Below are 23,401 nucleotides of genomic sequence, written 5' to 3'. Positions count from 1 at the left end.
CATCTAGGAATTAAATCTATTTATATCAAGCTACTGATCCAGGCTGTTAAGGTAAATTACAAATATGAGGGGTCCTAATACAGATTTCTCCTTTAGCCACCCTTGTAATAATTTCTATCAATGTTCTGCTGTTTGCCTCATTGTACCCTTCCCCTTTCTCCTTGCAGGATTTGTAGATTGCATTTTTCTCCCTTGTATCAGATTTGATTTTCTTCCATTGATGCATTAAGGGTCATATTTATTTAACATGCACCTTGTATAATTCCCTCCGCACTGCCCCTTTGCTCAGGAGGGCTAACACAATTTTTATATTCATTCATACGTTATTTTGGTACAAAAGCTCTCTAGTATGTTATGACCGCAGCTGATGTTACTTGCTGCGCAAACTAAATCCCAGAGTGAAACTTGGTTTGCAGGCCTCAACCTGTTTTTTTTAGTATGCTAATAATGAGAAGATGATGTACCAATCTCAGCAGTGGTAACACTTTTAGGATTTTAAAAATGAAAAGTAGAAGTTTTATCAACAAAAAAATAGAAAACTTAAACACTCAAGATTACAGTTACACAATTAAGGTTAGTCTTACAAAACATTCCCCAGAACATTCTACTTGGTCAACCCACAAGTAAACACTTTCCAGGCAACACTCCCTTTATAGACATTTAAATATGGAATCCAGTAATATCACGCAAGACAGACTGCTGTAGCTTCAATAAAGATGTACCACATGGCCTGTACCTTGCTACTCTTCCACATTGCTATGGAATTCACTTCAAAATAGAACTGGTTGCTGCAGGCTAAGACTTCTCAACAGCTCAAGTAACTCCAGCCATCTCCAGCTTAATTGCTTGACAGCTATCCAGCTCAATAGCTATCTCTAGCTCTCTCAACCTCAACAGCTATCCACAGTAACTCTAATGTACCTTTTTTCCCCTTTCATCTCAGTCCAATTGTTCTCACACCTCATTGAAACTCAAACCCTTCCAAATATAAGACCTTTCATGTTTCCATCTTGTCTTTGCTTTTGGGTCAATGAAAATATAATATCCCCACTACTTGTTTACCATTGGACTCTTGCAAGATGCAATCATTTTCTTTGTTACCTCTAATTCCTCTTAGAAATTCCAACAACCTCTCATGTTATCTAAAAATGCAAATGTTAGATCTAACCTATTTACTTGTAACTCAGACTTAACACCTTTAACCTTTTCATGTTTCCAGACGCCAAGACAGCCTGACTCCTATCAACCTCGTGTCCAGCTTAATTAAGACACACACACACACACACACACACACACACACACACACACACACACACACACACACACAGTCAGCCTTATTTAGCGAATAACACAATATTTCTCAAAATATTTTTTAAAAATCCATTCTTACAAGTAACAAATTATTAGTAAGAACATTGGCCAGAATAATTATTGGATGCAGTTTAACTTTTGAATTGTTAAGTACTGGTGTATGACAATAGAAAGTAGACTTGAGGTGAATTTTGAGCTTTGAACCACAGGCTAACTTACCAGGCTTGTGGGTTTAAGACAGAACAATTCAGATGGACAGGTGTACTACAGCAGCAAGGTTTTTGAGGCTTCACTTTAAAAAGTTGTAACAGTTGAGGGACTAACTGTAATAGGCCAGGGCCTTTTTGAATGTGTATAGATTTAATTAATGTGAGATTTTGTATTGCTTTAATTTACAACAGAGCAATGGGCAAGAAAAGTAGAGTCAAAACACAGAAATCGGGAGGTGGAGCTACAGCGACTGTTTCTACAAAGGAAATAATGAATCTGATAACAGAGCTGCTGCAAAGTAAGTATACTTTAAAACGGCTTATAAACCTTATAGCATGGTGTAATTTTAATTTATCAATGTGGGTAATTTTAAGTAATCAGTGGGTGAAAAAATGAATGATAGTGAATTGGCAGCCCACTTTACACTTTACTCGAGTTTTGTTCCCATATTCAGTTGGGTGTAAATGGGCTGCCTATTTGCTATCCCCTATTTTTCATCTGACAATAAAAGGTACAATTCTTTCTAGTGAATTTGATTGTATTCAGTGTTGGAAAAAATTCTAGAAATTGGGCATGTGCAAAATTTCATCTCTTCAAAAAGCTGTGCCACTAAATTAATTTTTGCATATCAAAAAATGTGTTGATTGAACTTAAAACGCCAAATCTGAAAAATATATTTATGCAATGAAGATGTAGATTTTAATGCAGACTGTGAGATCATTTCTTTGACCAAGGAAACCCAAAACAGGCCACAAAAGATCAGGTACAGCAAGGAAGTAGATACTGAAACCAAAAATCCAAGATTGAGGGATGAAAAGAATGATTTGCGAGAGCTACCTGTTTTTTTTTTTCTAGTTTGCCAAAGCTTGGAAGTCACACTCCTCATGCAATAGTAATTGCGCACAATTGTGAAGCCTTCAGCCTTTATGCATGTGTTTCAAATATTTAATGAACTTTGGATTTGACATAATTTTAGCTTGAAACAGACCAGTCTTTAGGATTCTGAAAGTTGACTAAGTTATTGATGTTGTTAAGTTGCTAGTAAACTTCCTCCAAGGAGGCTTCAGAATGATTTGGTACACTCTTATTCCAAGTTATCCCTTTTTACAAGGAGGACACCATAGTTTTACTTAGGAACATTGGGACAGGAGTGAGCCATTTAAACCCTTGCCATTTAGATGATGGCTGATCTGTGAATTAGCTCCATGTGACTGTCTTTTCCCCATATGTCATGCTTTTGGATAATAAAAATCTTAGATTGAAAATTTACAATTTATCTAGTAAACTTCTAACAGCTTGTGTGTAGAAGTGTTTCCGAACTTAACTTGTGAACGGTCTAATTTTTGGACTATACTCCTAGTCATAGACTTCCCAAATAGCAGAAGTTGTTTCTCTCTATCTGCCCTATCTGTTCCCTTTAATATCTTGAAAACTTTAATCAAATCATCCCTTAACCTTCTAAATTACAGTGAATACAACCCTGTATTGTGTAACTTCTCCTCATAATTTATCCCTTGGAGTCCAAGTAGCTTCTGGTGAACCTATGCTTCACTCTCTCAAAGGTCAATATATTCTTACTAAGGTGTGCTGCCCAGAGCGCTCACAGTACTCTCTAACCACGGCTTTCTATTGCTCCACATGACTGCTAGTTACTGTATCCTTCCAAAAGATGACTAAACATGCAGCAATCAAATCCATTTCGGATAGGTGTGTCTTCAAATGGTGCACCTTAGCTAATGACTGAAAAGGCCAATCCTTGAGAGGCAGGTTCTGCTACAAGTGCCGCATGTGAAGCTACCAAGTATTCTTGTGGGTTGTTGTTTTCAGTGTTGGCGTCTGTCGCCAAACCTCTGTAAACATTGGTCATTGTGGTGATGTAGGTTAGTCCATAGGAGATGTCACCATTTCTTCTGTCATCAGCTAGTGGCTCACAGGAAGATAATTGATGTCTAGGGCCTTCATGTCATCCTTTAAGCATCCTTGAAGCGGAGCCTTGGGAATTTCGTCATATTTCTTTTCTCTGAAACTGTCAAAAGTGGAGCCATCAAATTTTACAGCACAGTGCATGTTGTCATGGAAGGAGTGTTGAGTCTGAGGCGCTTCGGTGGGCATCCAATTTTCCCCAAAATCTTGATACAGGCTTGGGAGAGCAGCCACCATGTTTGGCTGGCACACGTGTAAAATAAGATCAAGCTGATCCTTGGGAAGTATATGCTTTGGGCATACTACTAGTCATCTGGCATTGGCTACCTCACTATACAGAAAGTCCTTGGGTATACTACTGCCTTGCATCCCATGGACGTGCCTGAGCCAACAAAGCCACCTCAGTTTGATGACTGCTAACAAACAAACTTGAGAGCTCTGTCTTTGAGAGGATTTCCGCATTTGTGATTTTAACCTGCTAGGATATACCCATAACGTGATGCAAATAGCAAAGATGGAAATTGTTGAGCTTCTTTTCTTGATAGCTTTTTGTTAATATTCGTTCATGGGATGTGGGCTTTGCTGGCTAGACCAGCGTTTATTGCCCATCCCTAACTGCTTTGTTCAGAGGATATTTAAGAGTCAACCACATTGCTGTGGATCTGGAGTCACACGTAGGCCAGACCAGGTAATGATGGCAGATTTCCTTCTCTAAAGGATATTAGTGAACCAGGTGGGTTTTTACAACAATCGACAGTGGTTTCATGGTCATCATCAGACTTTTAGTAAGTCTTCCATATTTCACATCCATACAGCAAGGTGCTGAAAACACAATCCTTATATAAGCTGTGTCCTACAGGTCAACTTGATGTTATTCTATATGTGTTTTTTGAGTTAGCCAAAGGTGGTAGCTGCTTTCCCTATATCTGTATCAAGATTTTGGGGAAAATTGGCAGCCCATCGAAGCTCTTCAGTCTCAACACTCCTTCCATCCCAGCATGCACTACACTGTACAATTTGAAGGTTCCATTTCTGACAGTTTGAGTGAAGATAGGAGTGAAACAGGGCTATGTCCTAACCCTTATTCTGTTTGGCATCTTCTTCTCCATGCTCCAGACCTTTGCCTTCCCTGCAAATATGGGAGGCGCATACTTACATACTAGGTCAGGTAGCAAAATCCACAATCTATCGAGACTGAAAGTGAAGACAAAAACAGTTCTGATCAGAAAACTCCTCTATGCTGATGATGCTCTGATAGCTGCCCAAACGGAAATTTGGCTACAAAGACTCATGGACTGTCTCTTCCATGCCTGTAACTTGTTCTCGCTGACTATAAGTGTTAAGAAAATTGTGGTCATGGGACAAGGTGTTGCCTCTCTCACTCTGATAACGCTAAATGTTCCCCACTGGAAGTGGTGAGCAAACTCTGCTACCTTGAGCCCACAATAACAGACAATCTGTCCCTCGATGTAGAACTTGATACAAGCAAGACTTCTATGCTCTGGAATTCTGGTTCTCTAGACATAAAGGCCAGCATTTCTTTAGCCTTTTTCATTACTTTTTGCACCTGTTCATGACATTTTAATGTATGTACGTGGACCCCCAAGACTATTGGAACTCCACTGTTTCTAGCTTTTCACCATTTAGGAAGTGCCCTATTTTACCTTTCTTGGATCCAAAGTGGATGACCTCACATTTGCCTACATTGAAATCCATTTGCAGCAGTTTTGCCCATTCATTAAATCCACCAACATCCCTTTGTAGTTTTATGCTTTCGTCAATGTGGCTTCCAATGTTGCCTAACTTTGTGTCATCAGCAAGTTTCTGCCTGGCTTTCTATCCAATCATCTAAGTCAGTAATAAATACGGTGAATAGTTGAGGCTCCAACACAGATCCTTGCGGGGCATCACTCATCACATTCAACCAATTGGGGTACCTGCCCATCATCCTCACTATCTACTGCTGGTCAGCCAGTTTTTTAACCAGGTCATTGATTTGTCTCCAATTCCATGGGCTTCACCTTTAGCGAACAGTCTCTTATGAGGGACTTTATCAAATGCTTTCTGGAAGCCCATATAAGTAACATCAGTAGACATTCCCCTAACCACTACTTTTGTCACCTCTCCTGTAAGGTTTTGGGGTCCAGGACCACAGATACCTAAATAGGCAGTCAGCTAGTCATAGGTAATTTTAAGATAGTTTATTAGGAAGCAACAGTTTAGATACGATACATAATTAGACAGAAAAGATATATAACCCGTAACAGCTTGTGATAACAACATTCTGCTCTCTAGTGGAAGTGTTAGGAAACTCTTCCCTCAATCTTCCTCCTCCTCTGGTCCATCTTCCATCTGAAGAAGGCAGCTGCCCAACGAGCACTGCCACTTCACCAGCACCTCAACAGTACCTCAACCCACTACAGCCAGTATGATACCAATGTATATACCCGGTTTTTGGGGGTCTGGTAGCTTACCCAGTGTCAATCATCTATCTAACTATTCTAGCCAATGCATACAGGACAGGTACTCAAAACGTCAGGGTGGTCCACCACCACCACCTCCCCCCCCCCCCCCCCCGTCACCCTGCTCGAGGTCAGTTTACATCTTGCTGGGGGTCATATCTTGGTTTTTTCTAAACACTTGGGAGATAAGGGGATGCACAGGACTCCAGCTAACAACTTGGGAATCTGACAAAGGCAACCTGAACCTGAAACTTGATGTTTCTGAAGATGTTGAGGTCAGAGTATTTAGAAAGAGAGGCAATCAATGCTGCTCAAAAAATCCTATAAAATGCAGAAGATACCCGCTCACTAAAAACCCCAATTTCTCACACTTAAAAAAAAAATCACTCGTGTTCTTCATGATCTTATTGAAACATGTAAGATTCTGAGGGGCCTCGACAGGGTAGATCCTGAGAGGATGTTTCCCCTCCTGGGGAAATCTAGAACTGGGGCTATAGTTTCAAAAGAAGATGGAGATATGGAAGAATTTCTTCTCTCAGTGGGTTGTTAGTCTTTAGAATTCTCCCTTCCAGAGAGCAGTGGAGGCTGGGTCATTGAATATATTTAAGGCTTAGCTAGACAGACTTTTGCTGACTTTAAGCGCAGGTACGGTGGTCTGGGAGCACTATGCCCTTCACAAACTCAGAATCACAGAATCCTAATGGCAGAGAAGGAGGCTATTCAGCCCATCATGTCCGAATCAGCTCTCCAAATAAGCATTATGACCTAGTGCCATTGCCCTGCCTTTTCCCCATACTCTTGTACATTGTTTCTATTTAAATAGTCATCTAATGCCCTCTTGAATGCCTCGATTGAACCTGCCTCCACCACACTTACAAGCAGTGCATTCCAGACCTGAACCACTCGTTGTGTGAAAATGTTTTTTCTCACGTCACACTTTCTTCTTTTGCAAATCACTTTAAATCTGTGCCCTCTCGTTCGTGATCCTTTTATGAGTGGGAACAGCTTCTCCCTATCTACTCTGATTTTGAACATCTCTATCAAATCTCCTCTCAATCATCTTCTATCCAAGAAGAACAGCCCCAACCTCTCCAATCTATCCTCATAGCTGAACTTTCTCATTCCTGGAACCATTCTTATAAACCTCTTCTGCACTCTCCAATGTGTTCACATCCTTCCTATAATATGGTGCCCAGAACTGTACACAATATTCCAGCTGAGGTCTAATGAGTGTCTTATATAAATTCAGCATAACCTCCCTGCTCTTGCAGCCTATGCCCCTATTAATAAAGCTCGGGATACTATATGCTTTATTAACTGCTCTCTCCACCTGTCCTGCCACCTTCAGTGATCTATGCACATATACACCCAAGTCTTTCTGCTCCTGCACCCCCTTCAGAATTTCACCCCGTATTTTATATTGTCTGTTTATGTTCTTTCTACCAAAATGCATCACTTCTCACTTCTCCGCTTTGAAATTCATCAGCCACCTACCTGCCCACTCCACCAACTTGTCTATGTCCTCTTGAAGTTCCACACTGCCCTCCTCGCAGTTCACAACACTCCCAAGCTTCATGTCACCCGCAAACTTTGAAATTGCTCCCTGCACACCAAGATCTATATCATTAATATGTATATTAGGAAAAGCAAGGGTCCCATTACCGACCCTGAGGAGCTCCACTACCAACCTTCCTCTAGCCTGAAAAATATCCATTGACCATTAATCTCTGCTTCCTATTTTTCAGACAATTTTGTATTCACATTGCTACTGTTCCTTTTATTCCATGAACAATAACTTTTCTCACAAGTTGATTGTGTGGCACTGTGTCAAATGTCTGTTTAAAGTCCATGTACACCACATCAACAGCATTAGCCTCATCGACATTTTCTGTTACCTCTTCAAAAAGCTCCAAGTTAGTTAAACACGATTTCTCCTTTAGAAATCCATGCTGGCTCTTCCTTATCAACCCATATTTTTCCATGTGACTACTAATTCTATCCCAAATAATTGTTTCTAGAATCTTGCCCACCACTGAAGTTAAACTGACTAGTAATTGCTGGGCTTATCCTTACAAGCTTTTTTGAACAAGGGCGTAATGTTTGCAATTCTCCAGTCCCCTTGCACCACCTCTGAACCTAGGGAAGACTAAAAGATAATGGCTAGCGCCCCTGCAGTTTCTACTCTCACTTCCTTAAATATCTTTGGATGCATCTCAACCAGTCCCAGTGCCTTATCAACTTTAAGTATCAACAGTCTATTCAACACTTCCTCCTTATCAATTTTGAACCCTTCTAGTGACAGAATTACCTTGTCTGTCACCATGGCCTGGGTAGCATCTCCCTCCTTGGTAAATACGGATGCAAAGTATTCATTTCATACCTCAGCCATGGCCCCTTCATCTATGTGTAAATTCCCTTTTAGGTCCTTAATTGGCTCTACTCCTCTTTTTGCCACCCTTTTACTATTTATATGCCTGTAGAAGACTTTGGGATTCCCCTTATGTTGGCTGCCAATCTTTTCTCATAATCCCTCTTCGCTCATCTAATATGCTTTTTCACCTCCCCTCTGAACCTTCCGTATTCCTCTTGGTTCTCAATTGTATTTTCTACCTGACACCTCTCATTAGTACACTTTGTTTTCTTCTTTATCTTAGTTTCGATCTCCTTTTTCATCCAGGGAGCTCTGGATTTGTTTGTCCCTTTTTGACAGAATATATCTTGACTGTGCCCAAACCAATTCTTTTCTGAAGGTAACCCATCGTTCAGCGACAGTTTTTTCCGCCAATCTTTCGTTCCAGCCTATCTGGCCCAGCTTCTTTCTTGCCCCATCCAAGTTGGCTCTTGTCCAGTTAATTATTTTTACTCTGGATTGCCTGTCGTCCTTTTCTATCATCATCCTAAAATGTACAATACAATAATCACTGTCTCCTAAATGTTCCCCCACTGACACTTGATCTACTTGTCCTGCCTCATTTCCTTCCTTTCCTATCTCTTCTGAACACCTTGTACCCAGGAATATTTAACACCTAGTTCTGCTGCACCTTGAGCCAGGCCTCTCTCATCGCCACAACATCATATTTCCACATGGCAATCTGCGCCTGTAACCCCTGAATCTTATTTACTATACTCCGTACATTCACATACATGCATAGTAACCCTAATTTAGATTTTGTTACTTTCTCCCTTACCCTGACTTTACCTGTTAACTTACTATTCTCTACACTAGTGCTATTTGTTCCTCCCAGTACCTTGTGTATCCTAGTATTCCTCTCATTTTTTCTTGGTTCCCGCATGTTGCAGTTATGGCACACTTGCCCTGCCATGTATGCCTAATCTTATTTATTTCGTTATTTAATTAGTTACTAATTTAGTAAAATGAAGTAATTTCACACTACAGTTTCCTAGCTTAGAGAAAAGGGAAAAATACATCAGCTGCTGGAGGTAACTTATAAAGAATAAAAAGGAGCATCTTCTTCCTCCTCTCCAAAGAATTTCCACTTGAACCAACTTCCTGACTTTAGCACTCTGTTTACAAAGCACTCAGTTTACAAAGCAGTCACTGTGATCTCTAAAACAAAACAGAATTACCTGGAAAAACCCAGCAGGTCTGGCATCATCGGTGGAGATGAAAAGAGTTGACGTTTCGAGTCAACTGTTCTTTTGAAGGGTCATGAGGACTCGAAACGTCAACTCTTTTTTCTTCTCCACCGATGCTGCCAGACCTGCTGAGTTTTTCCAGGTAATTCTGTTTTTGTTTTGGATTTCCAGCATCCGCAGTTTTTTGTTTTTATCACTGTGATCTCTGACCAGAATAGGATGCAATAGCTTGCATTTATATCAGATCTTAATGCAGTATTCAAGTGGAGTCTGACCAGAGGCCTATAAAGTTTGATTATTAGCTTTTTTGACACATTGTGGTTATGTCATTTAATATCCTGTTAGCATTGGTTGAACATATTTAGGAGGATATATTGTCTTTCATGACCTCAGGCCATTCCAAACACATCACAGTCAATTAAGTATTTTGAAAGTGGAGTTACTCAGTAAGGTGCCAGGTGCAGTAGAAGATAAATCTTCAGATAATTAGTATGTGGCAGAATAATTGTTTAGTCAGGGCACTGGGAGAACTTAGCTGCTCTTCTTTTGAATAGTGACATGAGAAGTTTTATGCCCTGAGGGCAGATGGAGCCTTGGTTTAATGACTCATTTGAAAGAATGCACCTATGACCATGCTGTACACTTCCAGTATCGACTTGGACAATGTTACTAAAAGCAAAATGCTGTGGATGTTGGAAATCTGAAACAAAAACAAAATTTGCTGGAAAGACTCAGCAGGTCTGACAGCATCTGTGGAGAGAAAGACAGAGTTAATGTTTCAAGCCCGTATGACTCTTCTTCAGAACTAAAGAGAAATAGAAATGCGGTGAAATATATACTGTTTAAGTGAGGGTGGGACAAGTGAAGCTGGAGAGAAAGCCAGTGATAGATGGAGGCAAAGGAGAGATTGCAAAAGATGTCATAAACAAAAGGTCGAAGGGGTGTTGATGGTGGTGATACTGGCTAAAGGAGGTGCTGAAGGTGGTATTAAGAGTAGAAAACAGGATGAGCAAGTGACAGATGGCCCTAGTGGGGGTGGGGTGGGAAGAGAGAACGGTGTGGGGAAAAAAGATTGAAATAGGCTAAAAGGTGGGGATAAAACAATGAATGGAAATAAATTAAAAAAATAATAATAGAAATAGGTGGGAAAAATATATATATAAAAATTAAAATACGTATTAAAAAAGGGGATCAAAAAGGGGTGAGGATGGAGGAGAGAGTTCATGACCTAAAGTTGTTGAACTCGATGTTAAGTCAGGAACGCTGTAAAGCGCCTAATCGGAAGATAAGGTTATGTTCCTCCAATTTGCGTTGAGCTTCACTGGAACATTGCAGCAGGCCAAAGATGGATATGTGGGCATGAGAGCAGAATGGTGTGTTGAAATGGCAAGCGACAGGAAGATCTGGGTCATGCTTGTGGACAGACCGAATGCAGTGGACCAAATTGAGGGAAGTGCAAGTGAAACACTGCTTCACTCGAAAGGAGTGTTTGGGCCCTTGGACGGTGAGGAGGGGGGAAGTAAAGGGGCAGGAGTTGCACCTTCTGCGATTGCATGGGAAGATGCTGATTGAGGGGACTGAGATGTAGGGGGTAATGGAGGAGTGGGGTTGGGGGTGTGTGGTGTGTGTGTGGTGTGTGTGTGTGGGGTTGGGGCCAGGGAACTGCAAATTGTTGATATGATGTCGGGCATAGACTGAGGTTGGAAGCTCTGGAGGGAAGATCTCCAGAGGAGATGAGGTCAGCGACAGTCTTGGAAACAATGGCTTGATGTTCAGTGGCAAGCTCAGAAGGAGATGGGGCTGTGGCAAAAGTAAAAGTTTTCCATGTACAAGGCATCCCAACTGGATGAGTGCGATATTAGCTGTTTATAGCTAAAGCTAAGCAGCAATAAAGAAATAATTTCAGTAAGATGTTGTTCACCTCCAGAAACTTACGCCAGACTGCAGCGGAAAACTCTTTAAGTGTCAGTGGAGGAACCAGCAGGTTTCACTATCTTAACTGCATTAAAATCCCTGTGAGCATCTTGATTTCTTTTAATCATTAGGTCCCCTGCAATAAAAGTTTACTCCATTCCCTGGATCCCATTTCTTATTAATTGGTGCATGAATGATCCAACGCTGCCAGTTCCGCTGTAATGGAAATAGTAATGATTTGCTGTTTTTTATTGGACCATGACAGTTTGCTGAAATAAGTAGCAGAGGAACTGGGCAATTGCCAATCTAAAGACACCACCTCCAACAATAATAATTAGCCTCTAATGGTCTCAGGACCTATTTAGATCACTAATCCTTAGTGAACATCTGAGTGATAGCTTAAATAAAGAACAGGTATGGTGAGCACTAAAGATCACAACCGTGCTTCAGGCCCTAGATTAATTATAGGAGATAAACCAGTATGTTATTAAAAAGCAAAATTCTGTAGATGCTGGGAACCTAAAATAATAACTGAAATATCTAGAAATAATCAGCAGGTCAGGCTGTTAATGTTTCTAGTTAATGACCTGTCATCAGAAATTATTGTGAATCCTCTTATTCACTGCACTCTGGGCCCCATTGTAAAATTTAATATTGTTCAAAATGAAAGGAGGCGATTGTATTTTATTGCTGTGCTAAGTAAACAAGGTTAAATTGAAATGTTTGAAACTTCCTTTTTCAAAATAAATTGGTATTCTGCAGAAGCTTAAACTATCATGAGTATGCCCAGCTTTAGACATATAATTCTATGAAATTCTATTAAATGACTGTGTGGAGCATACAGCTAATATCCATGACAATGTTTAGGCTTCACTTGAGTCTCCTTACATTCTTCCTCATCTAACTTTATTGGCATAATCCACTATTCTCTTCTTCCTCATATGCTCATTTGGCTTCTTAAATACACTTAGACAATTCACCTCCACCAATTCCTATGATAGCGAATTGTACATTCTCACCACTCTGGTTAAAGAGATTTATTCTACATTTATTATTTGATTTCTTGGTGATTTGTCTTTATTCTCACAAATAAAAACTCACTCTCTCTCTCTCCCTCTCTCTATTTTTTCAAAACCTTTCATAATTTTAAATCTCCCATATAGTAGGATCTCAGTGCTATTTTTCTCCCTCACTTTTTATCTGGCTACATTTGTCGGTTTCCCAGTAGTAACCAAACAACTTGTAAATAAATTGAAGTATCTTCTTTTTCTTCTTTGTGGAGCAACATTCCATATGACTGGCAAACCTGTGCCAGAATCCTAATGATGAGTTCAGTGTTTCGTTCTGTTTATTTTAGTTTACTTCGAAACTCTGAATCATCCAACATTATTTATCTAACCTTTCATATTTCCCAAACTATTTTTCCAGCAGGCTCTCAATTGAATTTTTTAACTTTTGCATTGTGATTAATCTTGATCATTTATATGAAGTGAACATATGAATTAGTTGAGGTTTGAGAATATTGTTCCTTAAATTTAGTTAGCACAGTGCCAATGCAGCTATTGAACCATTTTAGTACTACCACTGAGGGGTTTTAATCTAGTTAAATTTCTTTGTTTTTTTTTGAAGACTTTGATCTGTTGGGGTATTCAAAATTGACAGTCTTGCACCTTGATTGCTGGGTCATAATTTTTGATCCATGGCAATCCAGTGGCCGATAATTATGGTGGTCCAGCTGTAGGTCAGCATACAATATGGGCTGCATTGGGCATAGGATAGTGAGCTGTAGCTGTGAATCTAAAACTTGGAAGGAGAAAAGCTAATTGGCCTACTCTTTCCACAGAATGAGCATCTCCATTATAGTCTTTATCTCCCTTCTCAACCCTTCCAAGCGCTTCTCAAGATCATTATATCTTTTCCGAACCCTCATGTGAATTAACCAGTATTAATATCTTTATAACCTTCAGTCCTCTTTTGCAACTGTTACTGGCCTAGTTTCTTTTTAAATTGACTTAGAATCAACCAATTTTCTTGGTTGTCTGAATACCAGAGGGACAGCATCAAGATCTAATATAATAACTGCTTTAGTACATAAAGCCTGACTAGTTCCATTCATCTTGCAATCTGTAGTCTTTTCCACTACTGCTGTTAGTGAATTGTTTTACATAAGGCCTCAATTGTAATAGAATACTTTAGGTAATGTGATAATTTCACTTACCAGGAACTGGATGAAAATGGTTCCTTAACTCATTTCATTTACTGTAAATTTCTTTCTCTCTGATATTCTGCAGAAGAAACACAAAAAATAAATGCTGTTCAATGAAACCTTGCTCTGCAGCAAATTAAAAAGAATCAGCCATATGATCTTCCATTGTTACTTCACAGAAGACTGTGCCAAGAGCTGTCAAGAGAATTTCCCTAATCATGGAGAGTTAAAGCTTCCAGTTTTTTAAGTTACGTAAATAGGAAGCTATTGATCAGTTGGACCAATCAGACTAAATTTTGTGTGTATGTATGTTGGAATTGAAGATCATTTCAGATTTTTTTTTTGGGATGTGCTGGGAAGGCTTAGAGGAGATTTGATAGCGATGGTCAAACTCGTGAATTATTTTGATAAGAGTAAGTAAGGAGGAACTGCCTCCATTGGCAGAAAGGTTAGTAACCAGGATACAGATTTAAGGTAATAGGCAAAAGAACCAGAGGCAATATAAGGAAATGTTTTTAATGCAGCGGATTGTTGTGATCTGGGAATACCATGACTTGAAAGAATAGTGGAAGCAGATTCAATTGTAACTTTCTAAAGGAAGTTGGATAAATACTTTTACATTTTAAAAAAAATTACAGGGCTGTGGGGACAGAACAGGGGAGTGGAATTATTTGGATAGCTCCTTCCAAGAGCTGGCATGGACGTGATGGGCTGAGTAACCACCTCCTGTGCTCTGATTCTAAATGACGTTTTGAATTCGTCAAGGTAAAATGTATTAATGCTGAGGAATTAAGTACTTTGATACCGTAAGAACTATGGGCCAACATAAAGCATTCTCAACTCAGGTGTATCATAGCCAGTTTCACAGTGAGGCTTAATGAATGCAACAGGACAGCTTGCTCTCGACCTCCGATCATCTCCTATAGCACCAGTGTAATTTGTAATTTCTATGTTAGTTACCTCTGGTGGGCTTGCTTGATGAGATGGAAATTTTCATGCCTGTTAATGCTGGGGTATTTAGCGATATTTTTATAATGTTCACACACACTCACAAGTAACTGGGTTATTGAACCTGGACAAACTCATTCACATAGAAGGGATAGAGGGAATATCTTGTAGACAAAGGAAGAAGAAACATTCATCCTATCAGTTTAAGGTAGATTTAAAAGTGGGCCACAGAATTAAAAGGACAGATTTCTAACTTGGTGTCACCTAGGATGAGATATTTAAGTGCTTCAATTTATCAGCATATAGATTTGTAATACGATGTATTTCATTTTTAATTTCTCTTCAAGAATGTAGCAATCCTTCCACGGCACCAGGAAAGGAGTGGGAAGAATATGTGCAGATCCGAGGCTTGGTTGAGAAAATCCGTAGAAAACAAAAAGGTACATATGATTGATTTCCACTCTTGTATAATAGGGCTTCTCTTGTCCACATTAAAAAAAAAACTCACTCTGATTCCACATTGCTAACCGGCAACAGAGGTAGTGTAAAATTGAAACCGGTTCATAACCGATGACATGGCATTTTGGAGATTTCATTTACTGTACTGTAGTTTCAAGGATCTGTGTTTTCTCCATCATTCAGTTCCCGATTTCAGCTATGTCATCAGGAGGAACTTCAAAAGAAAGCCTGTGACTTAACCTTAAGAAGGGTTAATCCTCCAAGAGCGCACTGTATAGCCACTAGCTGTACATCTGGAATTGAGTTTTCTGCCCACTTTTTAGCTATGCTATGGGCTTAGCCTGGGGAATCTCAGATAAAGCTCCAAAACTCTTTCCCAAGCCTAGTATGTAATAATGGTAAGACGCCACATGCCACTAGACATCCATTTGGAAGTTCCTATGTAATAAATCTCAATTCTTCAAGTGTTGAATTATAAAACTAATTTCTACAAAAACAATGGAAAATCTTCACTTAAAAGAATGTGGCAACAAAACCTCTGCAGCAACATTGCACTTGATGTGTTGTGAAGTTCAAACATTAGAGTTTATGAAATGGTCTGATACAAGCAAACTCCATTCTGCTCAACCATTCCCTATTAGTGTCTATCCTTCATCTGAGCAGTAGTCCTAACCCTATGTATCTGCCATGCTCCCATACCCCTTTACCTCCCTTTTAATCATCCATCTAAACTTATTGTTAAAGATGGTCATTGTTTTAATCGTCAACTCTGATTCTGGTTTCTCTTGCTCTTCATCCTAAAGCTTCTATGTCCTTTTTTTCCCCTAGACCCTTCCATTATTGGAAACAGTTATTTCTCTCTGCTCTGTTTAATCCCATCACAACACTTTTGTCAAATGATGTCCTCTGTTCTAATGAAAACATTCCCAGTTTTTCAAGTCTTTCTTTGCATTTTTATATCCCACACCAGGCAACATCCTAGTAAATCTATGCTTTACTCTATTCATTACCTTGAAATCCTTCTAAAATATGGAGTCCAAAGTTTACACAATACTCCAATGGTGGTCTTACTGAGACATTCCTTTGATACTCACTCAGCCTAGAATGTTTTGAATGCTCCTGATGTTTTTGGCTCTATTAAGATATGCTCAATTTACAATTAGCTAGTTTAAATGTAATTTCTCTGGTCATTAGCTCAAAAAATTACTCTAGTTGCATCTTAATTGCAGCATTGTATAGTTTATATAGTGCTATATATTTGTCATCATCACTTATTGCTAAACTTACAACCTAAGCTTCTCTAGTCTTTGCTTGTCTCATCCCCTTTGCATTTGGGATTTATTGCACATCCCTCCAATTCATGTATGCTTCTTTTAAAGCATTGTGACCAACAATTTACACTGATCTGACAAGTAAATTAAAACATAAGCAAAAGTGGCTTCTACATCACTACAAAGGTAGATTACTTCAACATTTGATTTGATCTTTTAGCTGTTTGTCCTTGGTGAGTGTAGTGCTACTCCCAGGTCTTATTTTCTCTTTCTCTAACTATTCCTGTGCTGGTTTGTTCACTTTATTTTCAGGCCTATGTTATTCAATTTTTCACTCAATACACAACACTTCGTGAATTTTATTGATAGGAACAGGTGTAGGCCATTTAACTTTCGAACCTGTTCTGCCATTCAGTGAGATCATAGCTGACCTCTGACCTAGCTCCATATCCCTTAATATTTTTGGTTAACAAAAATCTCCGATTTAAAATTTACAATTGATCTACCATTAATTGCTGTTAACAGAAGAGAGTTTCAAACCTCTTGTCACCCCTTTACATGTAGAAGTGTTCCTAATTTCATCCACCTCCATCAGCCCCAGAAACAGTTTTTCTCTACCCACCTATCTTCCCATTCAATATCTTAAACTTCAATGAAATCACTCCTTAATCTTCTAAATTCCAGGGAATATACAACTCTAGTATATGTGATCTCATAATAGAATCTTTGAAGTTCAGATATCATTCTGGTAAATTTATATTGCTCTCCCTCCAAGGTCCTTCCTAAGGCCCAGAGCTTCTCACAGTGTGCCAGGTGTAGTCTAACCAGGACTTTGCAAAGCTGTAGCATGATTTCTACCTCCTTGCATTCTAGTCCATTAGGTATAAAGACCAGCTCTCACTAGCCTTTATGATTTGCTATACCTGTTGATTGCAGTTTAATGATCTATGTACATGGACCCTCAAATATGTTTGAATCGTCGCTGTTTCCAGCTTCTCACCATTTGGGAAGTACTCTGAGCTGCTTTTTTAGGTTCAAAGTGGATGACCTGACAATTACCTACATTGACATCTATTTGCCACAGTTTTGCCCATTTATTTAATCTATTAATAATTCTTTATTATGCTTCCACCTACACTGCTTACAATGCCACTGATTTTTCTGTCCTCAGCAAATTTTGGATACTTGTTTTTCTATTCTATCATCTTAGTCCTCAATAAATACAATGAATATTTGAGGCCCCAACACAGATCCTTGCAGGACATTGTTAGTTACATGCTGCCAGAGTACCTGCCCATTTTCTCTGCACATTATACCTACCTTCTGTCTCCTGCTACTCAGTCAATTGCTTAACCATGTCAGTAATTGTCCTTCAATTCCATGAATTTAAACTTTAGCTAGCAGTCTCTTATGGGGGCCCATTGTTCAAAGGCACTCAGTGCCTGATCGGGGGACCTGGCATTGGGAAGGGGCCTGCTGAGATCCACCCCTGACCCCACTTCTGCCATCATACAGCTGTGCCTGGGTCCATCGGCAATCCTAGGCCTTGGATGGGTGTCTCACTGGCAGCAGACCCAACTTCCCTGGTGGCGCGCCATTCTGCAACTCTCAGCAGGTGGGACTTCTGCTCCGAGGGATCAAGGTCCCTGGGAAGGCCCGCTACTATCCAGTTAAGTACCTGATTGACACTTAATTAAGCAGGCCTTCCCTAAAAGAGGCTAATGGGCGAGCCCCACTGTCACTTCCATTAAATACTGTCCACTATCCTTAATTATGTACTGTAGTAATATTCTGACAGCAGTGTTAGACTAACTGGTCTAACTGGTGTCCTTGTCGCCTTTCTTAAATAACTTTGGCAGATTATGGTTAGAGCACCTGCAAAGTTCTCATCTATTTCCTTTAAATCCTGGGATGGAAACTATCTGATCTTGGGGAATTGTCACTGTAGTGCTACTATTTTCTTCAGTATTGTTATTTTACTTATGTAAATTTTAGTGAGTTCTGGTCCCTGATTCAGTATTAGTTTCTTCGGGATGTCCAGCATGCTATCCTGTTCCTCTACTTTAAGTTCTGATGTAAAGCAATTATTTAGCATGTCTGCTATTGACAATACCACCGTTATAAGTTTTCAAGGAACCCATGTTTCCCTTGACCAACCCCTTTTTCCTAATATAGTTGTAAAGGTTTTTTTAGTTGATTTTGATATCCCTTGCAGGTTTTGTTTCGTGCTCCCTTTTTGTAGCTCTTCCTATCTATTTTGCCACCATTTGTTGTTCTCCCATATATCAGAGTCTGTACTTTTTTTGTATGCTTTTGCTTTGCTTTATGTTGTTTCTTACCAACTTAGTCATCCATGGTTGTTTTTTTTTTGTCAAGTAGAACTCTTGCTCTTTAGCAGTTCTTTTTTGAACACCTCCCACTGGACTGTCATTTAACCCAAAACAGACTTTCTCAGTTTTTCATCAAAGTCAGTCTTGCCAGACCTGGAATTTTATCTGTTTGCGTTTCTCCTTTTGAGGCACCATGCTGAGCTCTATCATATTATGATTGCTTTTTAGATAATTTGCCATTTTTCTGCTCAATTACAAAAACAAATCTAAATCTTCAAATTATTAACACTGTTCTCCATGAGCTTTTACTCTATTTAGTATTATCTGCAGATTTAATAAGCTTATAATTGGTTTCTGCATCTAAGCCTTTTATGAATATAGGCTGCAAAGGCTGATTCCTGTGATATTGCACTCAATGCCTCACCCTCATCTATGCTTCATGTATCAGGTTTCCCTTGATATAATTCCGTTTCTTATCTAGCCAAAATAGGACTATCATAGGAAGTTCCACTTTCTACTTGTTTGTATCATGCATAAAGAAATAGTTGAAATTTCTTGAATGGGGTTTTCCCCATTTAAATTCAAGCTGGCTGTTTCTTAAACAGGTATCCTGAATTTTACTCCTCTTTATTTTCCATTATTTTAGCCATCATTGATGATGCCCAGTCAGATATGTTCCATTTTTAAAGCTATCGTATAATCTTGCCGAGCTTCATACCTATACCCAGTCGTCTCCTTAAGCACACCTGGATAGACTATCTATTTTGTGAGTTATGTTTACCTGGAGGAAGCACTTAATACACTAAGAAAACTAAAGACTCTGAAGACACATTTGGATATTTGTTGTATTATAGAACTTGCACGATTAATTGGCATTTTCTGCCTTTGTGTATATTTCTTGTAAATAATCATTCAGTAATAAAAGTGTGTCCTCCATTAATTAATCTATCACTTTTATTAGTTACAATCCCCAGTTCCTCCATACCAACTTTTTACTGTTATGGCACTAAAAATGATTTAGTATTGCTTAACCTTCCTTGCTATGTTCCTTGCTAGTGTCCTCTTTGCATCAGTACATTTTTTAAGCCCGTTTAGCAATTTCTTGTACTTATATATAACCAAAACACACTGTCCCTCTTTTGTCCTGTAGACTTTGCTTAGATTCTTTGCTTTTTGATTTTTAGTGCAGGTCAGAACATTTCCAGGTTCAGTCTTTGGTCCTCGACCTGCACAAGAATTGGAAGTGCTGGAATTTGCCTGCTATGACTAGCTGTGGAGAGGATAGAATTGTTGGATCAGTGATCCTGCATGGAAGTGACTGTCAAGTGAGAAATAGGATAGGTTCAGATGTGATGATCCTTGTTTGAATTGCTTCCTGACATTGTCTAGGTTGCCACATAAAAAATGGCAATTTGAGTGAGGTTGTTAGGAGTTGGAAATTTACCAGAGCAGTTTAAGATAGAACGAGAGAAAATGGATACAAGAATGTAATGTAATAAATAAGTAACAGTGTACACTGCAGGGTCAAGATGGCATTGTAAACCACGAGAGTGAATTTTCAAACAGTTTATCAACCTCAAGATAAAAACAAAAAAACTGAGGATGCTGGAAATCCAAAACAAAAACAGAATTACCTGGAAAAACTCAGCAGGTCTGGCAGCATCGGCGGAGAAGAAAAGAGTTGACGTCGAAACAACTCTTTTCTTCTCCGCCGATGCTGCCAGACCTGCTGAGTTTTTCCAGGTAATTCTGTTTTTGTTATCAACCTCAAGGTGCCTACTGCTTTTTAAAGCTCCAGACTTGAAAGCATTTTTTTTGTAAATTTTCCTTTTGTACTGTTCTATGCTTCTGGGATAACATTTCAGACAGCAACAGATGGCATGCTTCTCCAAACAAATTGCGCAACCGATCATGGAGTCAGGATTTAATTAACTGAGCAATGCACAATGTTATTGTAGATTTTCTATGTTATAATTCTTGTGCCAAAGCTGCTGCCAATCAGTTTGCACACTACCCGAAGCTCTGTCTTCCTTTCCATTTTTGAATTCTTGAATGTCGAATATTAAGTCGAATTTTGTTTTGATCTTGTTTTTTTTCTGGTTAGTAGAACTTTGTAATTCACTTATAATTAACTTTTCTGATTTTAAGTTACTATGTGGTTTGTAACCATTTAGGATTATCGGTTGTCTTTGATGGGAACAGAGAACACCACTTTGATGAACTACTGCAGTGGGCAGCTGACTGTGGAGCCTCAACTGAGGGTTTTGAAATCACTTATTTTCCAGAAGAGGGCTATGGTTTAAAGGCAACTAAAGACATTAAGGTTTGCCTCTTTTAACCTTCATCATCCAACGTCCTTTCTATGCGGTAATTTTGGTCTGCAGAGATCAGAGTACCCAGAATCATTTGTAGATTGTCTTTAGTTTAGAAGTCACCCCAGTTATTTAGCACTAGCTTCATAACCATAAGTTTCTGCCCTGCAGTGTCCCCTACCACACTGTCAATGACAACCCCAGCTTCATTATAGTACTGTAGAGTAAATGAGGCATACTCTGCCTTCTGAAGCAACAACACCCATCTAAGGGTCTGACTACAAGTCAGTTATGAATAATTCGTGCAGAATTATGCATCTGTGGTGTATTTAAAATAAAAAGTGAGTATTTATCTGCAGATACAGAGAATCTTTGTCTATTTGCATGGAGCTGCTCATGTGTCTACTAACATTCCTGTGACAGACTGAAGTAGGAAAGGCTAAGTATATTGTGCACAAATGCTAATATGGAACCCATGCAAGAAAATATAACATCTCAACGAACAGTTCTACAGGATGTTTAAATTACAAATTTAAGCATGATACAGATTTTTGAAGGAGAAAAGTTTGTTCATTGAAGATTTGGACTGTGTGCTGCAGCCATATTTGATTGTACATGTGTACAACTTAGCAGAGAATAGATACAGTAAGATACATGGGCTTACTGAAAAAACCTTTGACATTAAGGTGCCCTATCAAAGGTCTGGCAAGGCCAGGTTCACCTAACTTTTTTTTCCCCTTGTTTAATGTCAGTTACATCTAACAGCTTTATTTTAATATAAGCACAAGGAGGAAGAAGCTGTGAGGTTTTGGTCCATCTTGCCCAGTTCTTCCCAAAATTATTTTAGAAATTGCTTTTAAAAGCAGGAAATAAGGTGGGAAAATGAACCTTGTAACACTGCATCACAACTTACTTCAAATATTTACTGTATTTTGCATGTCAGTGTCTTTAGATAAATTCAAATTATTTGTTTGCTACATAAGAACCTAAAATAGGAACAATAGACCATACCACCCCTCGAGCCTGCTCTGCCATTCAATATGACCATGGCTGAGAGAGCAATATGATTTCTACCCCTCCCAGCTTGTTGAGTGTTTTTTAACTACTGAAGAGTGATGGTGGAACAGTGCCTTGTACTATGGTGTCAACTTAACACAAAATCACAGTCAGACCATAGAGTGTAATACATAGTGAAACACAAGGATTCCAGGTTAGATTGCAAACCAGATGTAGCAAGTCATAGCAAGGCTTAAATTGTACTTTATTCAGGACAGTAACTGAGCTACATTCTGGATCGAAGGTTTGGATGAAGGCATAAAAGAATGAGGATAAGTTTATTTGATTGGACATGATCAAGAAATGCCCTCTTGCAAGCATTTTGGTAGTTTGTTTGACTCTGCCTTGACGGCTTTTCCATGCTGCATTCTGTTTCTGCTGTTAAATTCATAAAGGGTGACAATTCTGTCTCAGCTAATTTTTTGATTTGGATAGATGTGAAGGGAAACCAATAGTTCTTCATTTTACATCAGTAGGTATCATATTCAGTCTTTTTCAGTTTTTTGCCTATCTGCTTCAAACCTGCACCACCAGGTTAGAGGAAATGTGAAAGAATGGGTATTTTCAACACGTTCTGGAGTTTCTCTGCTCACTCTCCTTTTTCTACTTTTTCATCTTCTCTAGTTGTGACATTTTGTTTTTTGTTTCTAATCTTAAGATTTTTAAAAATATGTTCATGGGATATGGATGTCGCTGGCAAAGTCAGCATTTATTCCTCAAACCTAATGGCCTGTCAGAAGGTTGTGGTAAGCTGGTTTCTTTAACCGCTGCAGTCTGTGGGGCTTAGGTGCACCCACAGTATTATTAGGTAGGGAGTCCCTGGATTTTGTCCCAGTGTCAATGAAGGAGCAGCGATTCTATTTCCAAGGATGGTGTCTAACCTGGAGATGGTGGAGGTTCCGTGCATCTGCTACTCTTGTCCTTCTGGTTGGTAAGGTACCGGTTTGTGAAATGCTGTTGAAGCAGCCTTGGCGAGTTGCTGCTGTGCATCTTGTAGATGATATATACTGCAGCCATATTGTGCTCGTGGTGAGGGAAGTAAATGTGTTTAAGGTGGTGAATTGGGTGCCGGTCAAGCAGCTGCTTTGTCTTTGATGGTGTCAAGTTTCTTGAATGTTGTTGGAGTTGCACTTGTGATCTTGCCGTAGATTATTCTGATTCTAGTATATTTGATCACTCCCGTGAGTCAGTCCCGACTCTTATACCTTCAAGAATGTCCATCTCTGCCTTAAGATCTATGAAAACTTTCTGCAACTTGTCCATGTAAACAAACAACAAATTCTGATTAGTAACTGCTTTTAGGTACTAGATTAACTACCGCTTATTATGATATCAGTCCTTGAAAGCAGCAGAGGATCATGCCAGATATTGTTTAAAATTTGGAGTGTAATTATTAACAAGC

The 23,401-nt window shown here is 39.2% G+C and overlaps 1 protein-coding gene across 2 annotated transcripts in view; it reads left to right on the top strand.

The window, feature by feature from the left end:
- setd3 (SET domain containing 3, actin histidine methyltransferase) overlaps window positions 1-23,401 on the top strand; it is a 138,726-nt gene that overhangs the window by 27,692 nt on the left and 87,633 nt on the right. For both annotated transcript variants that reach the window (XM_041214542.1, XM_041214543.1), the window contains 3 exons: window positions 1,713-1,819; window positions 14,919-15,011; window positions 20,806-20,954. In XM_041214542.1, coding sequence (XP_041070476.1) covers window positions 1,713-1,819; window positions 14,919-15,011; window positions 20,806-20,954 — 349 coding nt within the window. The remainder of the gene's footprint in view (window positions 1-1,712; window positions 1,820-14,918; window positions 15,012-20,805; window positions 20,955-23,401) is intronic.

The sequence above is a fragment of the Carcharodon carcharias genome, chromosome 20, assembly GCF_017639515.1.
Source record: "Carcharodon carcharias isolate sCarCar2 chromosome 20, sCarCar2.pri, whole genome shotgun sequence".
NCBI classification, from domain to species: Eukaryota; Metazoa; Chordata; class Chondrichthyes; order Lamniformes; family Lamnidae; genus Carcharodon; species Carcharodon carcharias.
This window is presented reverse-complemented; position numbering and strand designations above follow the sequence as displayed.